This window comes from Melospiza melodia, chromosome 3 (assembly GCF_035770615.1).
Source record: "Melospiza melodia melodia isolate bMelMel2 chromosome 3, bMelMel2.pri, whole genome shotgun sequence".
NCBI classification, from domain to species: Eukaryota; Metazoa; Chordata; class Aves; order Passeriformes; family Passerellidae; genus Melospiza; species Melospiza melodia.
Genome location: NC_086196.1, coordinates 7,856,662 through 7,875,296, shown reverse-complemented (window position 1 = coordinate 7,875,296; position 18,635 = coordinate 7,856,662). Strand labels below are relative to the sequence as shown.

The following is an 18,635-nucleotide window of genomic DNA, read 5'->3' as shown; positions in this document are numbered from 1 at the left end:
ACAAAGATGATGTAAAATTAAAGGGAAAACCAGCAGTAGAACCATGTTGGTAAGAGAATATTTCTGTTTTCTTTGTTTCTAAGAAGGCCTTCGCTGAAGAGCTAGCCCAAACTCTGACTCCAGGGCTGATGGTAACCTTTCTCTTGACACAGTCAGAACCTTGGTAGCAAAGTGGTGTACCCTGAAACTTCAACGAGGACAGGGAGGCTCATCTCTTCCTTTCTAAACTTGTTAGCTACAAGTTAGTGACTGGGAAGATGAAGTATGAACCAATCACCACAAAAGCATTTTAGTATTCCCTCAGAAGTAATAGACAAACTAAAACCAAACCAGTAAAAAATATGCATGAAAAAACCTGCAGATTTAACTACCTTTTGTTTCCTGTATTAGAAAAGTTATTTTAATTCAGTTATTACAGTGCATCTCACATGAGATCACGAGTTAAAGTTGAACTGCCCCAGGTAGTTGACTTACAAGTCCAATTTTCAGGCGTTTACATTACAGCCTCGGGCTCTGTGCTGCCCGTTCAGGTATGCCAGCCCCAGATGGGAATTCTGCCCTGTGTTTCCGAAGGGCAAAGATTCGCGACACGCAGTTCTGACTGATGCCATTGCACTGCACTTTACACGGGCACAGCAGTGACCCAGGGACAGACGTGTCCCTGCTGCTGCCGCTGCCCGGCAAGGGCAGAATGCCGCCAGCACAGCTGGGGGCACAACTGGGGGCACAGCTGGAGTCACAGCTGGGGGCACAGCTGGGGGCACGGCTGGGGACACGGCTGGGGACACGGCTGGGGACACAGATATGGGCACAGCTGGAGTCACAGCTGGGGGCACGGCTGGGGGCACGGCTGGGGACACGGCTGGGGACACAGATATGGGCACAGCTGGAGTCACAGCTGGGGGCACGGCTGGAGTCACAGCTGGGGGCACAGCTGGGGGCACGGCTGGGGGCACGGCTGGGGACACAGCTGGGGGCACGGCTGAGGGCACGGCTGGGGGCACAGATGGGGCACGGCTGGGGACACGGCTGGAGTCACAGCTGGGGGCACGGCTGGGGACACGGCTGAGGGCACGGCTAGGGGCACGGCTGGGGACACAGATGGGTGCACGGCTGAGGGCACGGCTGGGGCACGGCTGGGGGCACGGCTGGGGACACAGATGGGGCACGGCTGGGGGCACAGCTGGGGACACGGCTGACGGCGCGGCTGGGGACACAGATGGGGACACAGATGGGCACGGCTGGGGCACGGCTGGGGGCACAGCTGAGGGGACGGCTGGGGCACGGCTAGGGGCACATCTGCGCTGCCCGCCCGGCGTGCCCGGACTCCGCTCTGCCGCTGTGCTCCGGAAGCCCGTCCCGTCCTTTCCCGATCATTCCCAGGTTTGCCGCTGGAGCGCAGCCCCCGGGCAGTGAAACCCGCAGGGGGAACGCACCGCGTAAGGGCCGCGAAAGGAGCGGGGCCAGGTGGTGCTCCCCAAGGGGAAGATGCGCTGGGGTGTGCCGGGTCAGCCCTCAAGCAGTGCCCCGTTCCCAGGCGGCGGCCCGGGACAGGTTCTGAGGGGAACCCTCAAACCCCCCCGAGTGCCTCGGGGTCGGAGCAGACACCCCGTCCCCAGAGCAGCGCCGAGCCCCCGGAGCCCCGGCCGACCCAGCTCCGCGGGAGGCAGCGAGGGCCGGGCCGCTGCCCCCCGAGGGCGGCTCCTGCCTCCTTCCCCCCTTCCCTCCCTCCGTCCGTCCCCGCCTTCCTGCCGGCCGGGATTGGCTGTGCCCGCCGGCGGGCGGGCGGGACACGCGGCGCCCCGACGGAGCGGGGAGCGGGGCCCTGGGAGCGCGGTGCCGCCGCCTGCGCGCCCGGGCTGTCCTGCACCGCGATTTTCCTTTTTTTCCCTTTTTAAAAATTTTTAAAACATTTTCTTATCCCACTTCTCCCGTGGGACTGGAAGCAGGATCCGCGTCCCTGAAATTGCTATGCCAGCTGAACTCTCCCGGGCCGTGGGAATGCACGCCATCTCCGACCTGCACTCCTCCCTCCCCCTGCGGCTCCTCAACAAGGGGCCCGAGTACCTCCGCAGGCAGCTGGAGGCCGGCAAGCCGGGCAGGAAAAGTGCCGTGGAGAGACTGGCCGCCGACAAGGCCAAGTACGTGAAGAGCCAGCAGGTCATCGGCCGCAGGCAGGACCCCGTCATCGCGCTCAGCTCAGCCTCGGAGAGCAGCAGCGAGACCTGCTCCGTGGAGAGCAGGGCGGCGAGCCGGGAGCCGGGCAGAGGCGCGGGCGCGAAGCCCCGGGAGCCGGGCACGGCCGGGAGCTCCTGCCGGCCCCCCCTGCAGCACGGCCCCCCCATCGCCAGGCGCAGCACCAAGAGGCAGATGCGGCCCGATTCCCTGGTGATCTACCGCCAGAAATGTGAGCTCGGCAGGGGTCAAAGCCAGGACAGCTCACGGGGGAATTTGGTGAGGAGGATCTTCAATGGGTCCATAAAGGAGAAGCAGTTGGCTTCCCCTGCGTTGCCCAGAGTCATGGAGGACATCGCAGCCACCGAGAGCAGCGAGCCTCTCTCTGCAAAAGATGGTGACCGTGAGCCAAGCGACCATGGAGCGGTGCAGACTATCCCTGTTAGCACTGAAGGGGCAGGGGTATGTACAAAAGAGCATGAGAGACCCTCACAACTGAGTACACCTCCTGAAGAGATCAAGGAGGTGAAGAGGAGAGGTCTCCATCGCTCCCAGTCGGACATCAGCTCTCGCTACTCCAAGTCCTTCGCTGAGTTTGAAACATTTTTCAAGTACTGTGGCTTGGAGCAGGAGGTCATTGAGGATCTTGGGCGAGAGAACTTCTCTGTGGTGTCTGACAATGTCTCCTTCAAGGTGCGCAGCATCAGCGTGGCCACGTCGGAGAGCGACTTCACGCGGCACAGCGGGGACGAGGGGCTGCTGGAGGACGAGCTCACGGAGCAGGTCCCCAGCAGCACCTCCGTGATTGAGCGCAACGCTCGGATAATCAAATGGCTGTACACGTGTAAGAAAGCCAAGGAGACCAATAATGTGATCCAGGAACTGGCGTGATGGCTTCATCCAGCTTGCGTTGGAGCCTGGTGAGCTCAAGGTGTGTGCAGAGCCTCGCCCTGGCAATTTGCGTTTCTCTTTCCTTTTTAGAGAGCTGTTAACTTCTCATGGTTTATATTAGTGTTTTCAGGAAGGGCTGAAGGAAAATGTGTTTTGTTTACCACATGTTCCAGGTATGGCTTTTTTGCAAAGCAGAAATCTGCGTTATTACAAAAACCAAAATACGAACAAGTAAATGTTTGCAGCTTGGGCCAGGTTTAGATCAGACCCCCCCACAGGAAATTAGAGTCAGTGTCTGTGAAGGATGCCTGCACTTTGCTGATTCGTGCTTTGCAAGTGTCTTATTTCTTCTAATTTCTGCTAGATTAAATGCTAGGAAAAAGCCTTAGAAATATATTCAACCTTTAGTTACAGTTATTTGGATAACAGACTGAAGAGTCTACTACTAATTAGGAGTACCCTGTTATTTATACTGTACTGCTGAAACTATTACTCATCAGGAGTGCACTGTATTTACACTACACTGCTACAGTTTTCCCCTTTACTTCTGTCTCTCTCCTTCTCCTTACACATAGGCACCCCCAAGTATCAGAAAAGCAAAACTGAATCAGTGCCCTGCTATGAACCTTTTTCCTCTATGGCTTCCTGTTGGGACTGTAAAAGTTTGTTCTAGGTGATCTCATAGCATTTCACAGAGTTTGGGTGTTCTCTGCAGTGAGTTTTGTTGTGCGGTTTGGTTCTGGTAGCTGGGAGTGGGTTGTGGGTTTGCCTTGGTTAGAGGGGTGCTCCAGTGTTTTAAGCTAAAGAAAATTAACACAAAATTTTGGATCTAGGCTTAGAAATCAATTACTTCACAGACAGAAGCATAACAAATTTAGCTCTGGTAAAAGCCAGTGTCCTGGGTTTAATAAAAGCAGTGTTTATTTTATGGATGATCTCCTGGAAGAGAACTATATTCATGGAGCCTGTGGTGTTGATAATCCATGAGATAGGAGTTTTTCTTCTTCCAGTACATAAAGCCCCTAGGATAACTACCACAGCTTACCGTGAGGTATTTAAAAATTTCATGAGTAGGTCTTGATATGAAGGATTACATGTATATTTTCTGACAGTTGGTAATTGGTGCATGAGAAGAACATAATTTGGTGTAGATACAGCTGTTGATAGAGCACATGGGCCCAAGAATGTGGAGAATTGTAGTGCTTGAGCCTCATTCCTATGTGGATGTGAGGCTGTCACTCTAAATTCCTTTAATCCATATAAGACAAAAATCCATTTACTTGAAACTGTTTTTAATGATGTGAAATTCAGTTCATCTTTAGAATTAGAATTTTTCTTAAAAGTCTGTTTTCTTCCTGAAAGAGGAGGAAGGCAGGGAGAGAGTCATTTTACAAAAACTTTTCAAGGCTGTGCTGATAAGAATGTTCTCAGGTATCTGGCTGACAGCTTAAAAGAAGTGTTGTTATGTAATAAATCCTTTCCCAAATAATTTTAGAGAGAAGAAAGGGCTCTCCTGAACTAATTATGTCTCCTTGCTCATCCTTCTGTGATAAAAGGCCAGGGAGATACACAAAACAAAATGAGGAAGGTGGTGGTTTTGCGAAGCTGCAGCTGCCAGCCTTGCTAAACAAGAGGATGGGAGGCAGATTCCAGCAAGCATGAACCACACAAGAAAAACAACCAAATAAAAGCCTGTTTGCTCCTGAATGCCCCTGGTGGGGGTAAGGTCCAGGTCATCATCACAGAGCTGGCCCCAGAGGGAGCAGCTGGTCCTTTCCCCATCCATGTGCCGAGCGTGTCCAGTGCTGCAGCTGAGGCAGGAGATGCTGCTGGAGGATGCAGTCTGCACAGGAGGTGCTGCCCCAGGGCAAAGGCAAGGGTGGGAGGGTGGGAAGTACCAGGAGCTGAACCAGTGCAACCTCACACGAGCTTGGTCAATGGATTTTTATTTTTACCAATAAGAGAAAATTGTACTACACAGCCTAACAAGGTGGTGAAAAGATATCAATGAAAAAAACATCAAGTTTATTCAAGTTAGGATCCTGCGTTCATTCTGCAGTTACTTTAATTACTCTGCTAGCAATTCCTTTGACAGCCTAGGAAAGACTAATTCAGAGGGTCCTTATTTATAAACCTAATTTTAAGAGTATTAGGGCTAACTCTCAACTGTTGGATCTCATCTGTCGGGTAGTTTCTGAAACCTGAGAACATACTTATCATTTAGGCCACAGAAGTGGGAAGTTCAGAAAGGTCAGCTAAAAATACCTGTACGCTGCACCCAGAATAAAGGACAAGGGTCATCAACAATTACCATAAGTTAAATACTGCATTACTGGACAGAATTTAAGGAGAGAGTTCTTTATCATCATGTGATTGCAAGATGAGTCTTGTAGTTCTGGTCTAAATTTTCATTCAGTTCTACACCTTGACAATACAGCATCAAGTCAGATACCTGTATGCTTTCGCAGTATCCAAGCGTTTGGCTCTGTTTAGCTTGCTTATTAAAGGGCAGTGGCCTGCTGTTCTCTGCTGGGAAGCAATGTACTTTTCCTGGTGTTCCCAGGCACATCCTTAGAAGTTTCTGGTGTGCTACAGAGGCTTGAAAATTGTGGCATTTTCTTTGGACAATGAGGCAGAAACTTTATTTCTGCAGTCCCAGCATTCCTTATGTATAGAACACCTTTCAAGAACTGCAGAGCTTTTATGGGCCAGTGATCATTCCATTCATATTTTATGTTCTCTGTTTAATTTTTCATGAGCTCTCTGGGACCTGATGGAGCACCATGTAAATAAAAGAGCTGGTTGAAGGATCAGGTTCTTTAGCATGTTTCATCAGAGAGATGATTGCAGGGTGTGGGTTGTGAGCTTCAGAAAACTGAGGTCCTTACCAAGATGGTCATTGCAGTTCCTCTCACTGTCAGTTCTGCTTGATTCTAGGAAGAGGGTTCACTCTGCATCCTCCTTCCTGAGCTGAATCAAGATTATTCAGCCTTGAGTTTCTCATCATTCTTAAATGGGTGGGCATTATTCAAGTGGAAATCTCCAGGGAGGGTAATTTACTATGTTGGCAGTAGCCGCAGGCAGCTGAATAAAAGCTTTAGAGTATCACCTTAAGCTTGTCTGATGTGATAAATAACAAATGACACTGTTTTTCTTCTTTCTTCAGAATTGTTGACTTGGAAGTTGAACAAAACCAGATGCAGGAAGAAACTGTTCCCTCATCTGGCTTATGTGTACTTTGTCCAAGTTTAGTATTTTGTTGTTGTTTCCTACCTTCACCCCCATCTCCTGGAAGTCTCACTCTTGTCAAGCCCAAGGATGTCCAAGGCTGCTATGAAAAGTGGAGACTGTGAACTGTGCCCCAGCAAGACAGCAGGAGACAAAATCCCCTGGAAAATTGAAGTGTGGCAGCAGCTGCCATCTGCAATAGTATTCAACATCAGCTCACTGCCTCAGGATGTCATTCCAGATGTGACAGAAGGTCTGTTGTGTGCACCCATCTCTTTCCAGCAATGAATTTGTCAACAGGGATGGGGGGACAAAGTGGGAGTGAAGTGGCAATGACCTCTGGGTCAGGTGTTCCCTTGCAGACAGACTCCACCTGGATGTCCAAAGGCTCTGCCTTACCAGAGCTTTTGGTCAGAGCTCATCCTGACATCATTCACCATCATTTGCTTGGCTGGTGAGGACTCACTGTGGGGGCCTTGTCTGAGATACTTGGCAAACTTGTAAGCTAAATCCCTGCCAAACCTCTCTTCTCTGAGAGCATGCAAGCCAAATCGGTGTACCTTGTATCCATCTAGTGTGCTCTTGCTAGGTTGTCACACAGCTTGCTCAGCCATTGGGAAAGAATAGCACCAAATACTTCCAGGAAACAGGTATTGAGGGAGGTTCTGCGTTGTTTCTGCCTTGCAGAACAGTACAGCTCGTTTGCAGTATGTGCCTGAGCCTGACATGGCACGCATGGCAAGGTTTGGCAGTCGTGGTGTAACACCTTTGGGTTTAGGCCATGAGTGAGCAGGCTGTTACAGCATGGCACTAGGGAGCTGTGCCAGGCTGTGGTGGGCCACACTTCCCCAGTGTGGGTCTGCACTAGGGCTGTGCAGGGCAGGAGGGCAGGTTAGGGCACAGCCAGGCCAGGGAATGTCCTGATGACACCCAGGGTAGACAACACCTCACTCAGTGTCATCAGTGAAATGCTTCATTTGGGCTGCCTGAGCTAAACATGCTTTAAAAGGTGATACTTGGATCATTAGTGTAGTGAATGAGGCCTCTGCAGTAGCTCATGGAATTTGCTGGCTATGCCTCAAACACCCCAATTTGTCATTGCTTGCTAGAAGATCAAAGCATTTCTAGATGGACATTGCAAACCACAAAACAATTAAAAAAAAAAAAAAAAAGCCAAAGCCACTTTCCCTTTCATTTGCAGTGATACCCATCTGTGAAAGCTGCCTGACTGGCACAATGTTGACTTCAGTTGTTGGTCCTGCAGAGGTTAAAAGCTTTCTTTGTGTTACCATGGTTGTGGAAGAGTTGTCCTTGAAGAGCTCATCGACATCAGCTAAATATCATCTGAGTTGCACTTCCATGGGTTTTGAGTGTGTTTTTCAGTCCTTGGATGGTTAGTTCTCAATTACAGCACCAGTTTGGAAATGCAATGTCTTCTGTTTCTAGTGTTAGGTGCTAAGGCCTACATGTCTGAGGTTCTTAAGATAACTAGATAACGATTCCAGGTAAAATAATTGTGGAACCACTTTTCAGCTGGAGAAAACCAAGTAGTTTGTGTGAGCTCCTTCAAACTTAGAGAGAAGGTAGCATATGTGGATATTTCTTACATAACGAAATCTCCGTATATATTTGTTACATTATTATAAAAGGATGATTCTCAGAAAACTTCAAGATGCTGCTAATATGATAAGATTTATACACTGAAGATGCAGGTTTTTAAGGATCATAGTCTAGGTTTATTAGTCAGGAGCATAATCTGATGTATTTGTTCTGTTCATGCTCCCAGCAAGATGCTGTACCACATATATATTTATATATCAGAGCTAAGGAATGCTTTTCTTCAAAAACATGGATTACAGTACATAGTTCAGAGTGCAGGAAAAATCTTTTGAGTTACAATCCAGTGCCCTGCCACAGGAGAAGAGAATTAATTTGTTTTGTTCCCAAGGAAAATTTTTGTTTCATTTTCTAACTTCTATTTGTTGTTCCTCTGTCAGTTAAACAGCTTTCAAAAGTTAAGATGAAAGATGTATTACTCATGAGTTTTCAATATTAGGAAGGAATATGTTTAATTTGCTTGAAAATACTGAACATCAGCCTTTCTGAAAATTGATGAGGGTTTTATGGCAGAGGCTAGTGAAATCAGAACTGGACCCATTCTGAATACTTTTTTAATCCCTCTTTTTGTTTTTGTGGATAGTTCAATAGGGTTCAGGTGACTTTCCACACTGATGTGGCAAAATTTCTCTGGCTTTGTTCAAACTCTGTGGGAATCCCAAGCACTCCCATTTATTTCAGAGGTGATGTGGACCTGGATCTTTTCCTGTTAAGCTGTAGATTTCCTTTATTTAATAATACCTTCTAGGGAAGCTAATAATTTACATTTCCTATATGTCAGAACCAAAAATAGATGGCAACCTTCTTTCCTCATACGTTTGGGAGTGGCTAAGTCAGTGCTTTTTCCAAGTGATGAGAGCTCTGGTGTTCATTCCACTGTTACTGTTACGTGTAGAGGGTTCTCCTTCCTTCTGCTGGGTCTTTCAGTCATACCCTTCAAAACAACAAGAACTTGCTAATGCTAGCCAATACCTATCTTTCTCTCAAAAAGAAAAAAATTTATGGCTTTTTTTTTTTTTTACTATTTGGGATGGGTGGAATTTTCCACCTTTGGTGCTAAACTGAGGGAAAGTAGGCTGTTGCAGTTTGAACAGAAGTTTTAGCAGTGGAGCTGGTTTTCCAATAGTCTAGGGAGCCTAAAATGGCAGCTGATGACAAAGGCTAGCCATAAATTGAATTGTTTTGTTTGACTAGAACTATGTAAACAAAATAGTCAAATGGGATGCAAGTGTACAGAACAAATTGCTGTTTACACCCAAGTGTTTCATGGTTCTCCAGTGCTGTGACAAGGGGCAATGTCTGCAGCTGTGGCATAACAGGAGAAAGGTACAAAGTCTGGGGTTTATGGAGATAAGACTGAAATCCTTGCAATATATTGTAAATATTACTGTACAGAAATCTATAAGAAATACAGATTTTATATATATATATATATAACTTTTCTAAGGAGTATAAGCGTGCATGTTTTATGAAATTGACCAAGCATTACATCGGTGGGGATTAAGCAGAAACTTTCTTCTAGAGCAGGTTGTCCTGCCATTGCCTCCTGTGAAGTTTCTTGGATCTGCTTTTGAATCCTTTGGAATAGTGGTTGGATCTGATAGGGATGTTTCACCATTGTTATGCTTATATTCCTGTGAAAAAAACTATGTGCTTTTGAATGCATACAAATAAAACTACCACTCTGAGGGGTAATGTTTGTTTATTTAGAGTATACTTTCATTTTGCTGTCTCCATTAAAGTGCGATTATTTTAAAGCTGGAATCCCATTAGGGAAATAATTTCTCTGTAAGTGAGGCTGATACTTGACTGTGAACATCTCAAAGTGCAATGCATCCCTGAGCCATGCTCTCAAGGAGATAACTAGTAGCTCTCAATATCAGTAAATTTGAATTATATGAGGCTAAGGCTGTTCTACAATATTCTATTTTTTTTTTTTTTCAGAACATGGCTGAAAAGATAAAGTTTATTTCTGAAGGGTACTGTTTTTTTCCAAATGTAGTGTTCTGTTTGGTCATGCTCACTGTCAAAAGCTACGATGTGCTGCAGGCAACGTCACACACATCTCAGCCAGTGTCCAAAGTGGGAGGGAGTTTGAAGTTCTGCTTGGAGAATATATTATTTCCAGAATCTTATAAAAAACTTGTTTGACTTAACTTTCCATAGAAAGAATTCAGTATATTATGCTACATCTCTGTTTATTTGTTTCGTGAAGAAAGGAGCAGAAATAATGGTTGCATACAGTGAGCTTTTACAAGAAACCAATGCACTCCACTTTCATAGTTACTGTTGTGGTATGGTCTAATCTGCTCAGACTCAAGTGTTTCACCAGCCAGCATTTGAAGGCAACTTGAGGTAGAGCTAAAAAATGCTTGCTGTGCTGATTGGGATCTTCCACAAAAACCCAAGAGCAACTTTATTATCACTGACATGTAACCTTCCTCTCACAAATCCTGCGTGACCTCTGTCAGTGCACAGTATGAAGCAAGTCTGGAAAGGGTGAAATGCATTCATCCCCCTTTCTGTGGAGGTTAATCTCCCACAACAAGCCTTTGCTCATCTTGCTGCCTTAGAGAGGACAGAGCCATTGTAGTCTGACAATGACCTTGGGCTACAGCCCAGCTTACCATTTAGGAACATTGCTCTTAAGTAATTTTTCAGGTAACTCCTTTATCCCATGTTTTATGAAGTCCAGTGGATTTCTTCCAGACGTCAGGTTTGGCAAGCTCCTGCTCTCAGACCGTCTGGTGCAAGCAACCTTTAAAAGTCACATCTTACCCATCCACTGCTTTGCTTCTGATTGGTCTCCGAGTAGTAAATTGGTGTTGGAAAGAACCCAGAAGAAAGGTCTTTTCAGATGTATTGTAGATGTTGAGGCATTCTGAACACACCACTGCAAAAGTACTCAGTATCTCCAAGAGCTTTTTCCAAAGAAGGGCTATGCTGTATCAACAGCAGGCAAATAAACAAATGCAGAATTTGGCTTTACTCTGCAAAGAGATGCCTTCAAATTTTGAGGACATTTTGTGATTGGGCCATTTTTATCCTGGCTTTATCCTGTGGCATTGAACGGAGACTATGTCAATTCACTTAAGTATAATGTTGTAGAGAGAGGTGGTAGATGCCCATCCTTGGAAATAAAATAAACTTAGAAAGAACTGCTCAGCTCATTTGCAGGCAATGGTGCAACAGCAGTCTGTCAAGGTCTGCGTTACAAAAGGTGTTGAGAATTTTGGTCAATTATACTTGCCAATAAAATTTATGATATAGCATAAAAATAAACAGTATTATAGGAAAAAAACCCTTCCAGATCAAAGTCAGCTACATATATCCATCTCCAGGAATCCACCTAGTTACTGAAAGGACACAAAATCCTGTAAAATTAGCTTGCACATTTGTACTGGACTTGAGTTGCCTCAGCAGTTATGATTAAAAATATCTAAGAACTGTGATTGGGTTTAAAAGTTTGCCTCAGTCATCAGGAGCTCAACAGGAGTACTAATTTTTATGTTTTTCTCATAGGCAGTAACAGGAACCAGAGGGCAGCAATCATCAACACAAAACCACGTGATTATTGGTCGGTTATTGATCGGCATTAGAGCACTGAGGCAACCAACACCAAGATGTGGAGCCACACACAAAGGGGCAGGCACAGCTGAGCACACCAAGGGGAGTGCTGCTCCTATTCCCTCCTTTTAGCCCAACCCCTTCTTGCATCACTGTTTTTGTTGACCAGGAAGTCTTAACCACTTCCGCAGTTATTCATCGCTGAGTTGCTCATCTTGTGCCCTCTCTGCCCGTCCCTTTCCGTGTTTACATTTCCAATGAACTCATTCATGTGCCAATCATTACGCATGGCACTGCTCTATTTATCTTCATTCCTGTAATCTTTTTTTCTGGATAGTTTTTCAGTTAGGTTTTACACCCTTCTGCTCAGTCTCTCTGTTTCTGCCCTAAGGAAACTAAGAACTAATCATGCAAAAAGACAAGAAATGAGTGTGCTCTGTAGTTAAGCAGAAGTTTACAAGATCTGAGACCAACTCTCTAGTCTTTTTTCATCTATATAGTTCTTCCTGCCTAGCTTAACAATAACTTTTCATTGTTTTCTTCTTTGATGCCTGGTTGTAACATCATCTTTGCCTTGGTTTGTCTTCTAGAGGATATTTTTCAGAGCTGCGATGACACTTTGTCCTCAAAGAGCTCTGAGCACAGCTATTGCAAAATCACATCCCAAATCACAAGTCTTTCATGGTGTAGTATAGTTTAAACCTTCTAGGAACTTTGGTGGGGCCAAATAAGAACATTAGGACAGTGAAAGCCAATTGGGTAAGCTTTGCAGTAGCAGGACTGAAAAAGAAAGATTGAGGCAGTTCTATGTGGAACCCAGGACAGCAAGGAACCCAGAAAACAATCTCTTGAGATTGTTGGGAAGGTGCAGTTCACCACTCATTTCTTGGGAACATGTCTTCACTCAACAGTCATTTCCTGCAAGGAAGTAAATTTAAGAAGAATTTTATCACATGCAAGAGTCAACCAACATCAAACAGAGAGATGCAGTCTATTGGGTTTACCTGCAAACAGAAGCTGAGGTGACTCTCCAGGCATCTATTGGGTTTAAGGGCATCTGCAGAGCTGCCCCCATCTGCTCTGACAACAATGAGAATAGGATTCCATTGTAAAAAAGGATGAAATTCCTTGATGTCAATTACTATAAAGAGGCAGAAAATTGTGTGACTTCTGAGAACAGGCCTTCAGTGTAACATTCGAAGACAGACTAATTGTCTGGAAGCTCAAATTTTCCTAAATTTTCAGATATTTAGATTGTATCATTTTATTACCCTACAGTTGGTGGAAAGATCATCTTATTCCTGCAGAGTTTGAGACATTTATAGATCATCTTACATTGCTGTAAAACAATTGCAGAAAAAAGGTGGTAGGATGGTAAGAGGACTTCTCTGCCCACTAATCATAGAATAATAGAATATGCTGAGTTGGGAGGGACCCACTAGGATCATCAAATCCAAATCCTGGCTGTGCACAGGACAATCCCAAGAATCACACAGTGTGTCTGAGAGTCTTGGTCTTCAAATATTTGCAACATAAATCAGCATGGTTTGTATTATGTTAGCATCTTGCTTTACTTGAGGACTGAGACCAATATTAACAACAGTCCTCGTGTGTAAAATGTTTGTACAAAAGCAGGAGTACATAAAAATCTAAAGTCTGCTCATTGCATCACACTACATAAGGATAATCTGTAAGATTTTTTTACTGTAAAAATGAATATAATGCAATTAAAAATCATGCCCTCCAAAATGCAAGGAAATAAGGAAAACTAATTTGGAGTAATGTTTAACTCCCAAAGTTACACAATTTGGCATATTTTTGTCTTTCTTCGGAGAGGCATACCCTAAGAAAGGCATTTACATCCTACCTAATGGTTCAGCAGAGATGGCAAGATTTAGGAAAGTTGCAGTAAATTGTGAAAGAGATGTTTCATCACAGAACAGAACTCAGATTCTGCCTGCAGTTGGGAGGCACAGGAAACTGTTGTTTTAATTAGAAGCATGGATTTAAATCTATTTGCATTGCTTTAACTGTAAAATAAAATTGATTCAGAAGTGCTGCAAATGTCCATGTGCTCAGTTGTCCTTCATCAGTCCTCCCTCTGCTTAGCTCGTGTCACAGGGCTCAGCTGAACAGGAACAAGTGAAAGGATTTGGAGCTCTGAAGCCCTCATTTAGCTGAGATGTGGCCATGGAATGAGATCTGGCTCTCAAGTGCTGTGGTGGAGCCAGTTACCCTCCCCCAGGTGCAAGCCCAGCTCCAAGGTGTGCTGAGGGGCACAGAGCACACCTGGCCTCTGCCAGCCTCCCTTTAGAGCTGCAGCATGTGGGGCATCTCCTTTTGTGCCTGGCAGGAGCTGGTGGAGCAGTGGGACTGCTGGGGAGGAGGCCTGCTGGGAAAAAAGGTGGTTGACCTGGGCTCTAAAAGTGCTCTCCAGGGATCATCCTCTCAACTACAGCTGTTCCAGCTTCAGGGCCCTCGCCTACTGTGTAAATAGAATATGTACTGCTAAGTTAAAGGAAGAGAGCAGGGTTTCTTTTCATCTAAATTAATGCTCTACCACTTTAAAAAAATCTGTATTTGTCTCTCTAAATAGATCATAACTACTTATTTCTCATTTAAGCCCAACTTAAAATTATTTTTCTCATTCCTAAATTAAAACAAACACTGACCAAGTACTCCTGTACTTGTTTTCTGTTAATTTTACTCAACATTCTTCTACACAGTTATCTTTTCAAGGTGTATATATATATATGTATATTTAATTTGAAATAAATACTTCCCATAGTTCTATAAACGCAGTTATGATCCAGATTGAAACCATCCAAACATTTAGGACTCTTCAGGTGCTGAATGATAACAAGAAAGAGAATGACACCAATTTTACATTTTACATTCTGCTACAAGCCTGGGTTTTCATCCAGATTCACAGTTCAGTGGAGGAGGCAGGAGAGTCACGAGCAACTTATGGTATGAAACTCATGGTATCCATGACTCTGGTCATGGATGAGTGCTGTGCTTTCCTGTACATGTATACATGTAGCATGGTAACATCCTGGGAATGACTGCAAAGCATAAACATCTCCCAGCACAAATATTTCCAATATCAAGAACTCTCCAATGTCCATTTCCTGCAACCTTCTCAGCCTTTCCTAGTGCTTCTATTCGTTGTGACAAACCTCAGAGACATAGCTGGAGACACAACAATGTTTTCTGCAGTCGGGATCACACCTTTGCCGCTGTGATCAAGGATGAAATGTAAAGCAAAGACAACAAATTCCATCCAAGGAGGAAGTAAACGTGGGTGGTTCTGAATGAAATCAAATGGGACGGTGCAATGGAAACACAAAATAGTCAATCATAAACGGATGTATTTCATAGGAAGAATCCTGCCACGTAGCAGCAAATCCACCAGAAGTATGAGAAAAGCCAGTGTAGCTAAAAAAGGAGGTGAAAATTAAATCGCTTCAAGGAGGATTCTTAAGACATGAGGAAAAAAGTAAACTAGAAGGCTCCCAGACTGTAAAAAGAAAATGTAGCTGTGATGATGGCGTTTTCCATTGTGTGGAGGAGTCAAGACAAATTAATCAGGAATAAAGTGAAAGATATGTCAAGTATTTGACTTTCTTATTAATAATTGGGTTGGATCCATTATGTCTAGTGAGCTCACTAAGTCTAGTGAGCTTCTAAGGTAAAAGTAAGCTGGTGTTCAAATCATTTTATTGAAGTCATAGATTTTGGCTTTATAAAATGTTCTCCTTTTCAGGCTTAAGGTTCTCACAGTATTTAATTGAGTAATAATCAATTACTGGTAGTAGTTACAGCTAGAAAGAGCCACATGATACTGCAGCCAAGAAGAGGGGGTGCTCAGATATTGGGTCATAGCTGTTTGAAATGGTGCAATGTTTCAAAAGAACTCACAACCTTTCCAAATCATAATTCTCTTTATCAGAAGTATCTCAGAGCCAGTTTTGCAAACAGATGCTGGTACCAAGGGTTCAGCCACATGACTCAGCTCTGGCAGCTGAACCTGCCAGCACTTGTCCTGTGAGCTGCTGTGACTGTCCAGGTGTGTGCTGCTGGCTGGCTCCGAACGGGAGGCGACGCAGCCTGTGGGCATTTTACAGCTGAGGCTGTTGCTGTGCTCTAGGGGCAGGCTGACAAGCAGTGCCCAGCAGCCCAGGGCACCTCACCTGCCTGCCCACCCCAGCAGGCCTCTCTGCAGCCCGTGAGTCATCCTGTCTCCTGACTGCAATGAATCACTCCTGCAGCTACCTGCAGGTCACTGCTGACTGCTGCCTGGGGCAGAATGGTGGCTGATGTAGGCTAGACTAATAACCTTTGGCCAGTTAAACTTAGTCAAGAGCAATCCCACCCTCATCAGGTGTTCATAAACTGTACCGTTGTGAAAGTGTGTGTCTAAAGTCATAAAGTCTACTGAGATTTTAAGGGAGGGCCTGTCACTTTTTTTTTTTTTTTTTTTTTTTTTTGTCCTTTATTGAGGTAAAACATTTTGGTCACTGTTTTGGCCTACTGTTTCTGAAAATCCCCACCCAGGTGTGGCTGGAAGAGCTTCAGCTTGGTGAACCCCAAATTTGTCAAAACTGAGGGGCCCTGGAAGAAATGCTGCAGAGCCAACTTGGTCATTGGCAGAAAGTCCCCACAGGGCAAAGAATGTTGGCTGCCTCCAGGCCAGTGGGCTCAGCAAATGTGACACCACAGTGGCACCCTAACATCAAGAGGGAGTGTAAAAGTTGTCCTTACTTATCTAGGAATAGGCAAGTTAGTTAAGGATAAACTCAATGTCTGGCACATAAATTAACTTCTATGGAGTGTGGCTGTTTAGAACAATTGTCTGCTCCCTTAAATCTCTTTTTTGAAGACTTTTTCAATCTCACAACCGGCAGGTTAAAGTGGTGCCAACTGAGACATGGTGAGATTTGGTTTATCCTTATGATAGAGAGCAACACCTTAGGCAAATCTGAAAAATCAGGTGGTATTCTATTCCAGAAAAGAGCTGTTTCTTTAGCCAAAAAAAGCTGGAAAGGCAGGGAAAACAAAGGCAAGTATTGATATACAACAGTCTTTGTTTTACTTTCAGAATGAAAGAGGAAAGAGCAGTTTGTCAAAACAACAGCAAAGGTGCAGAAAATCAGTGGAGGAAAGAGATGTGAGTCATTCGTGTACATAAATCTAGTTATCTAAATGGTAAGGCTGGTCAAAATTTCCAACAAAAATATTTTTCATAATGGAACTTGTCTTTAATGGAGTTCATGTTTTTCAGAGAAGTATTGAATGAATATCCCCCCCTCCACCTCTCACTCCCCCCTCCCCCCCAAAAAAAAAAAAAAATTTAGGCACCAATGAAATTAGAAATCTCTGAAAATGAATATATATTTACCAGGAAGAAGAGTTCAGGTCAAAGCAAAACATCACATACATAGTAGAGGAAGCAGCATGCTCAGAGTACCTGGTGTATTCAGAAATAGGCTCATTTTGGGTGCTGGGTTCTTTTTGGTCCTGAGGCAGATCATGGAAAAGTTGAATACAATTAATTAGTAATTGTTCAGCTGGACAATACTGTTGATGTTGTTGTTGTTGTTGTTGTTGTTAAAGGCCAAAACTACTCACAAGAGCTTTACAGAGCTCCCATTATACCATTAATGCAAAACTCTGTACTCACTAGTACACTGCTGGGTCTGGGCACCGTACCCCCCTCATCTTAAAATTTCAATATGTACATCTATTTTCTCAAGTCTATTAATATTAAAAGTAATATTCATTAGTATTCCAATCAGACAAACATGTTCCAGGCCATTAGAGGGCAATATAAAGAGTCATTACTTTTTTTCCAGATAAAGTGCAATGCACTGAAAAGGAAGTTTTCATTTGAACTCTAAACTTGGATGATATCTTAATATGTGAATGTACAACTACTGAAGCTGTTAATGTGTAACCAACTGAAATTTTCTTTGGAACAATACCTTGAGTCTCTGCAGTTTTCTCAGTTATGTTACAGCCAGCAGCAACTTGTGATTTCTGTGTGTGTGATAAAATATTTTTCATTTAACAAATATAGTTGTGTCAGAGAGAAAATTAAAGGTGATTTCCCTTTGGCTATCTTTTTCCTTTTTCTAAAGGTCTATGTACCCTCTCTAGATATTGCTTTATCACTTATATTATGAAAAGCAAGTCTGTTGTGAAACACACTTAAATCATCCAGGAAGTCTTGTAACACCCATTTCAGATTGTTTCACAATGATATTTTTATTTCTGTGTGGAAAACTGAAGCAAAAAGAAATGAAAATTCCATAAAATTGAGAAAATACATGCTGATGCTAAAGGGAATTTTTTTTTACCTTTGAAAGAGAACTATAAAGGGAGGGAGGGAGGGAGGGAGCGAGGGAGGAAGGAAGAAAGGAAGGAAGGAAGGAAGGAAGGAAGGAAGGAAGGAAGGAAGGAAGGAAGGAAGGAAGGAAGGAAGGAAGGAAGGAAGGAAGGAAGGAAGGAAGGAAGGAAGGAAGGAAGGAAGGAAGGAAGGAAGGAAGGAAGGAAGGAAGGAAGGAAGGAAGGAAGGAAGGAAGGAAGGAAGGAAGGAAGGAAGGAAGGAAGGAATCATAGACAATATGAGGCTGAAATAAAAGTGTTTAGGAAATAGAAATCAATAAAATATTTTTAAGCTAACCCTGTTTGTAGCTCAGCTATCCTACTTAAGAAATTACACTCTTCTTAGAATCTTGTTTACATGGTTTTTATAATGTGTTTAGAAGTAATTATTTTACACTTTGCTCCTAAATTTGTCCCCAGCAGTCTTCCCCCTCATATCTAGCCTTTTGATTTTTCCTTCTGCTTATGAAAATAAGGCTGCTTGTAAGGTTACATGGCACTTCCCAGGGCATTCACTAGGTGTACCTGAAAGTCATGTCCTGTGTTTGCCTGAGGTATTGGCTGCTCCTCCCATAAAGGGGCAGAGATTGCATTTGTTTGCAGATGAAATCTATATTATTGATTTCTAGCTATCAAGGTTCAGGCAGCTGCTGTTTTCTGAAACCCTAAGGCAAACAATGAATTGTAGCACCAAAAGACACCAGACAATTTTTCTTGCTTCTGCCATTTCCTTGTACTAGCTTTTATGTCTTTTATCCTGACTTTCTGCT

At 44.2% G+C, this 18,635-nt stretch overlaps 1 protein-coding gene across 2 annotated transcripts; it reads left to right on the top strand.

Moving 5' to 3' along the window:
- Positions 1-1,824: 1,824 nt before the first annotated feature.
- On the top strand, positions 1,825-14,100 carry FAM110C (family with sequence similarity 110 member C). 2 transcript variants are annotated; one of them, XR_010027048.1, is made up of 3 exons: positions 1,825-3,106; positions 6,233-6,547; positions 11,434-14,100. XR_010027048.1 is itself a non-coding variant. In XM_063150765.1 (2 exons), exon 1 carries the CDS (start codon positions 1,972-1,974, stop codon positions 3,064-3,066), a length of 1,095 nt encoding a protein of 364 aa, XP_063006835.1. In that variant the 5' UTR covers positions 1,825-1,971; the 3' UTR covers positions 3,067-3,106; positions 6,233-9,606. The 2 variants fall into 2 exon arrangements, 1 of the variants encoding a protein (XP_063006835.1); XM_063150765.1 differs by lacking the exon at positions 11,434-14,100 and having other exon boundaries at positions 6,233-9,606.
- Positions 14,101-18,635: the final 4,535 nt, after the last annotated feature.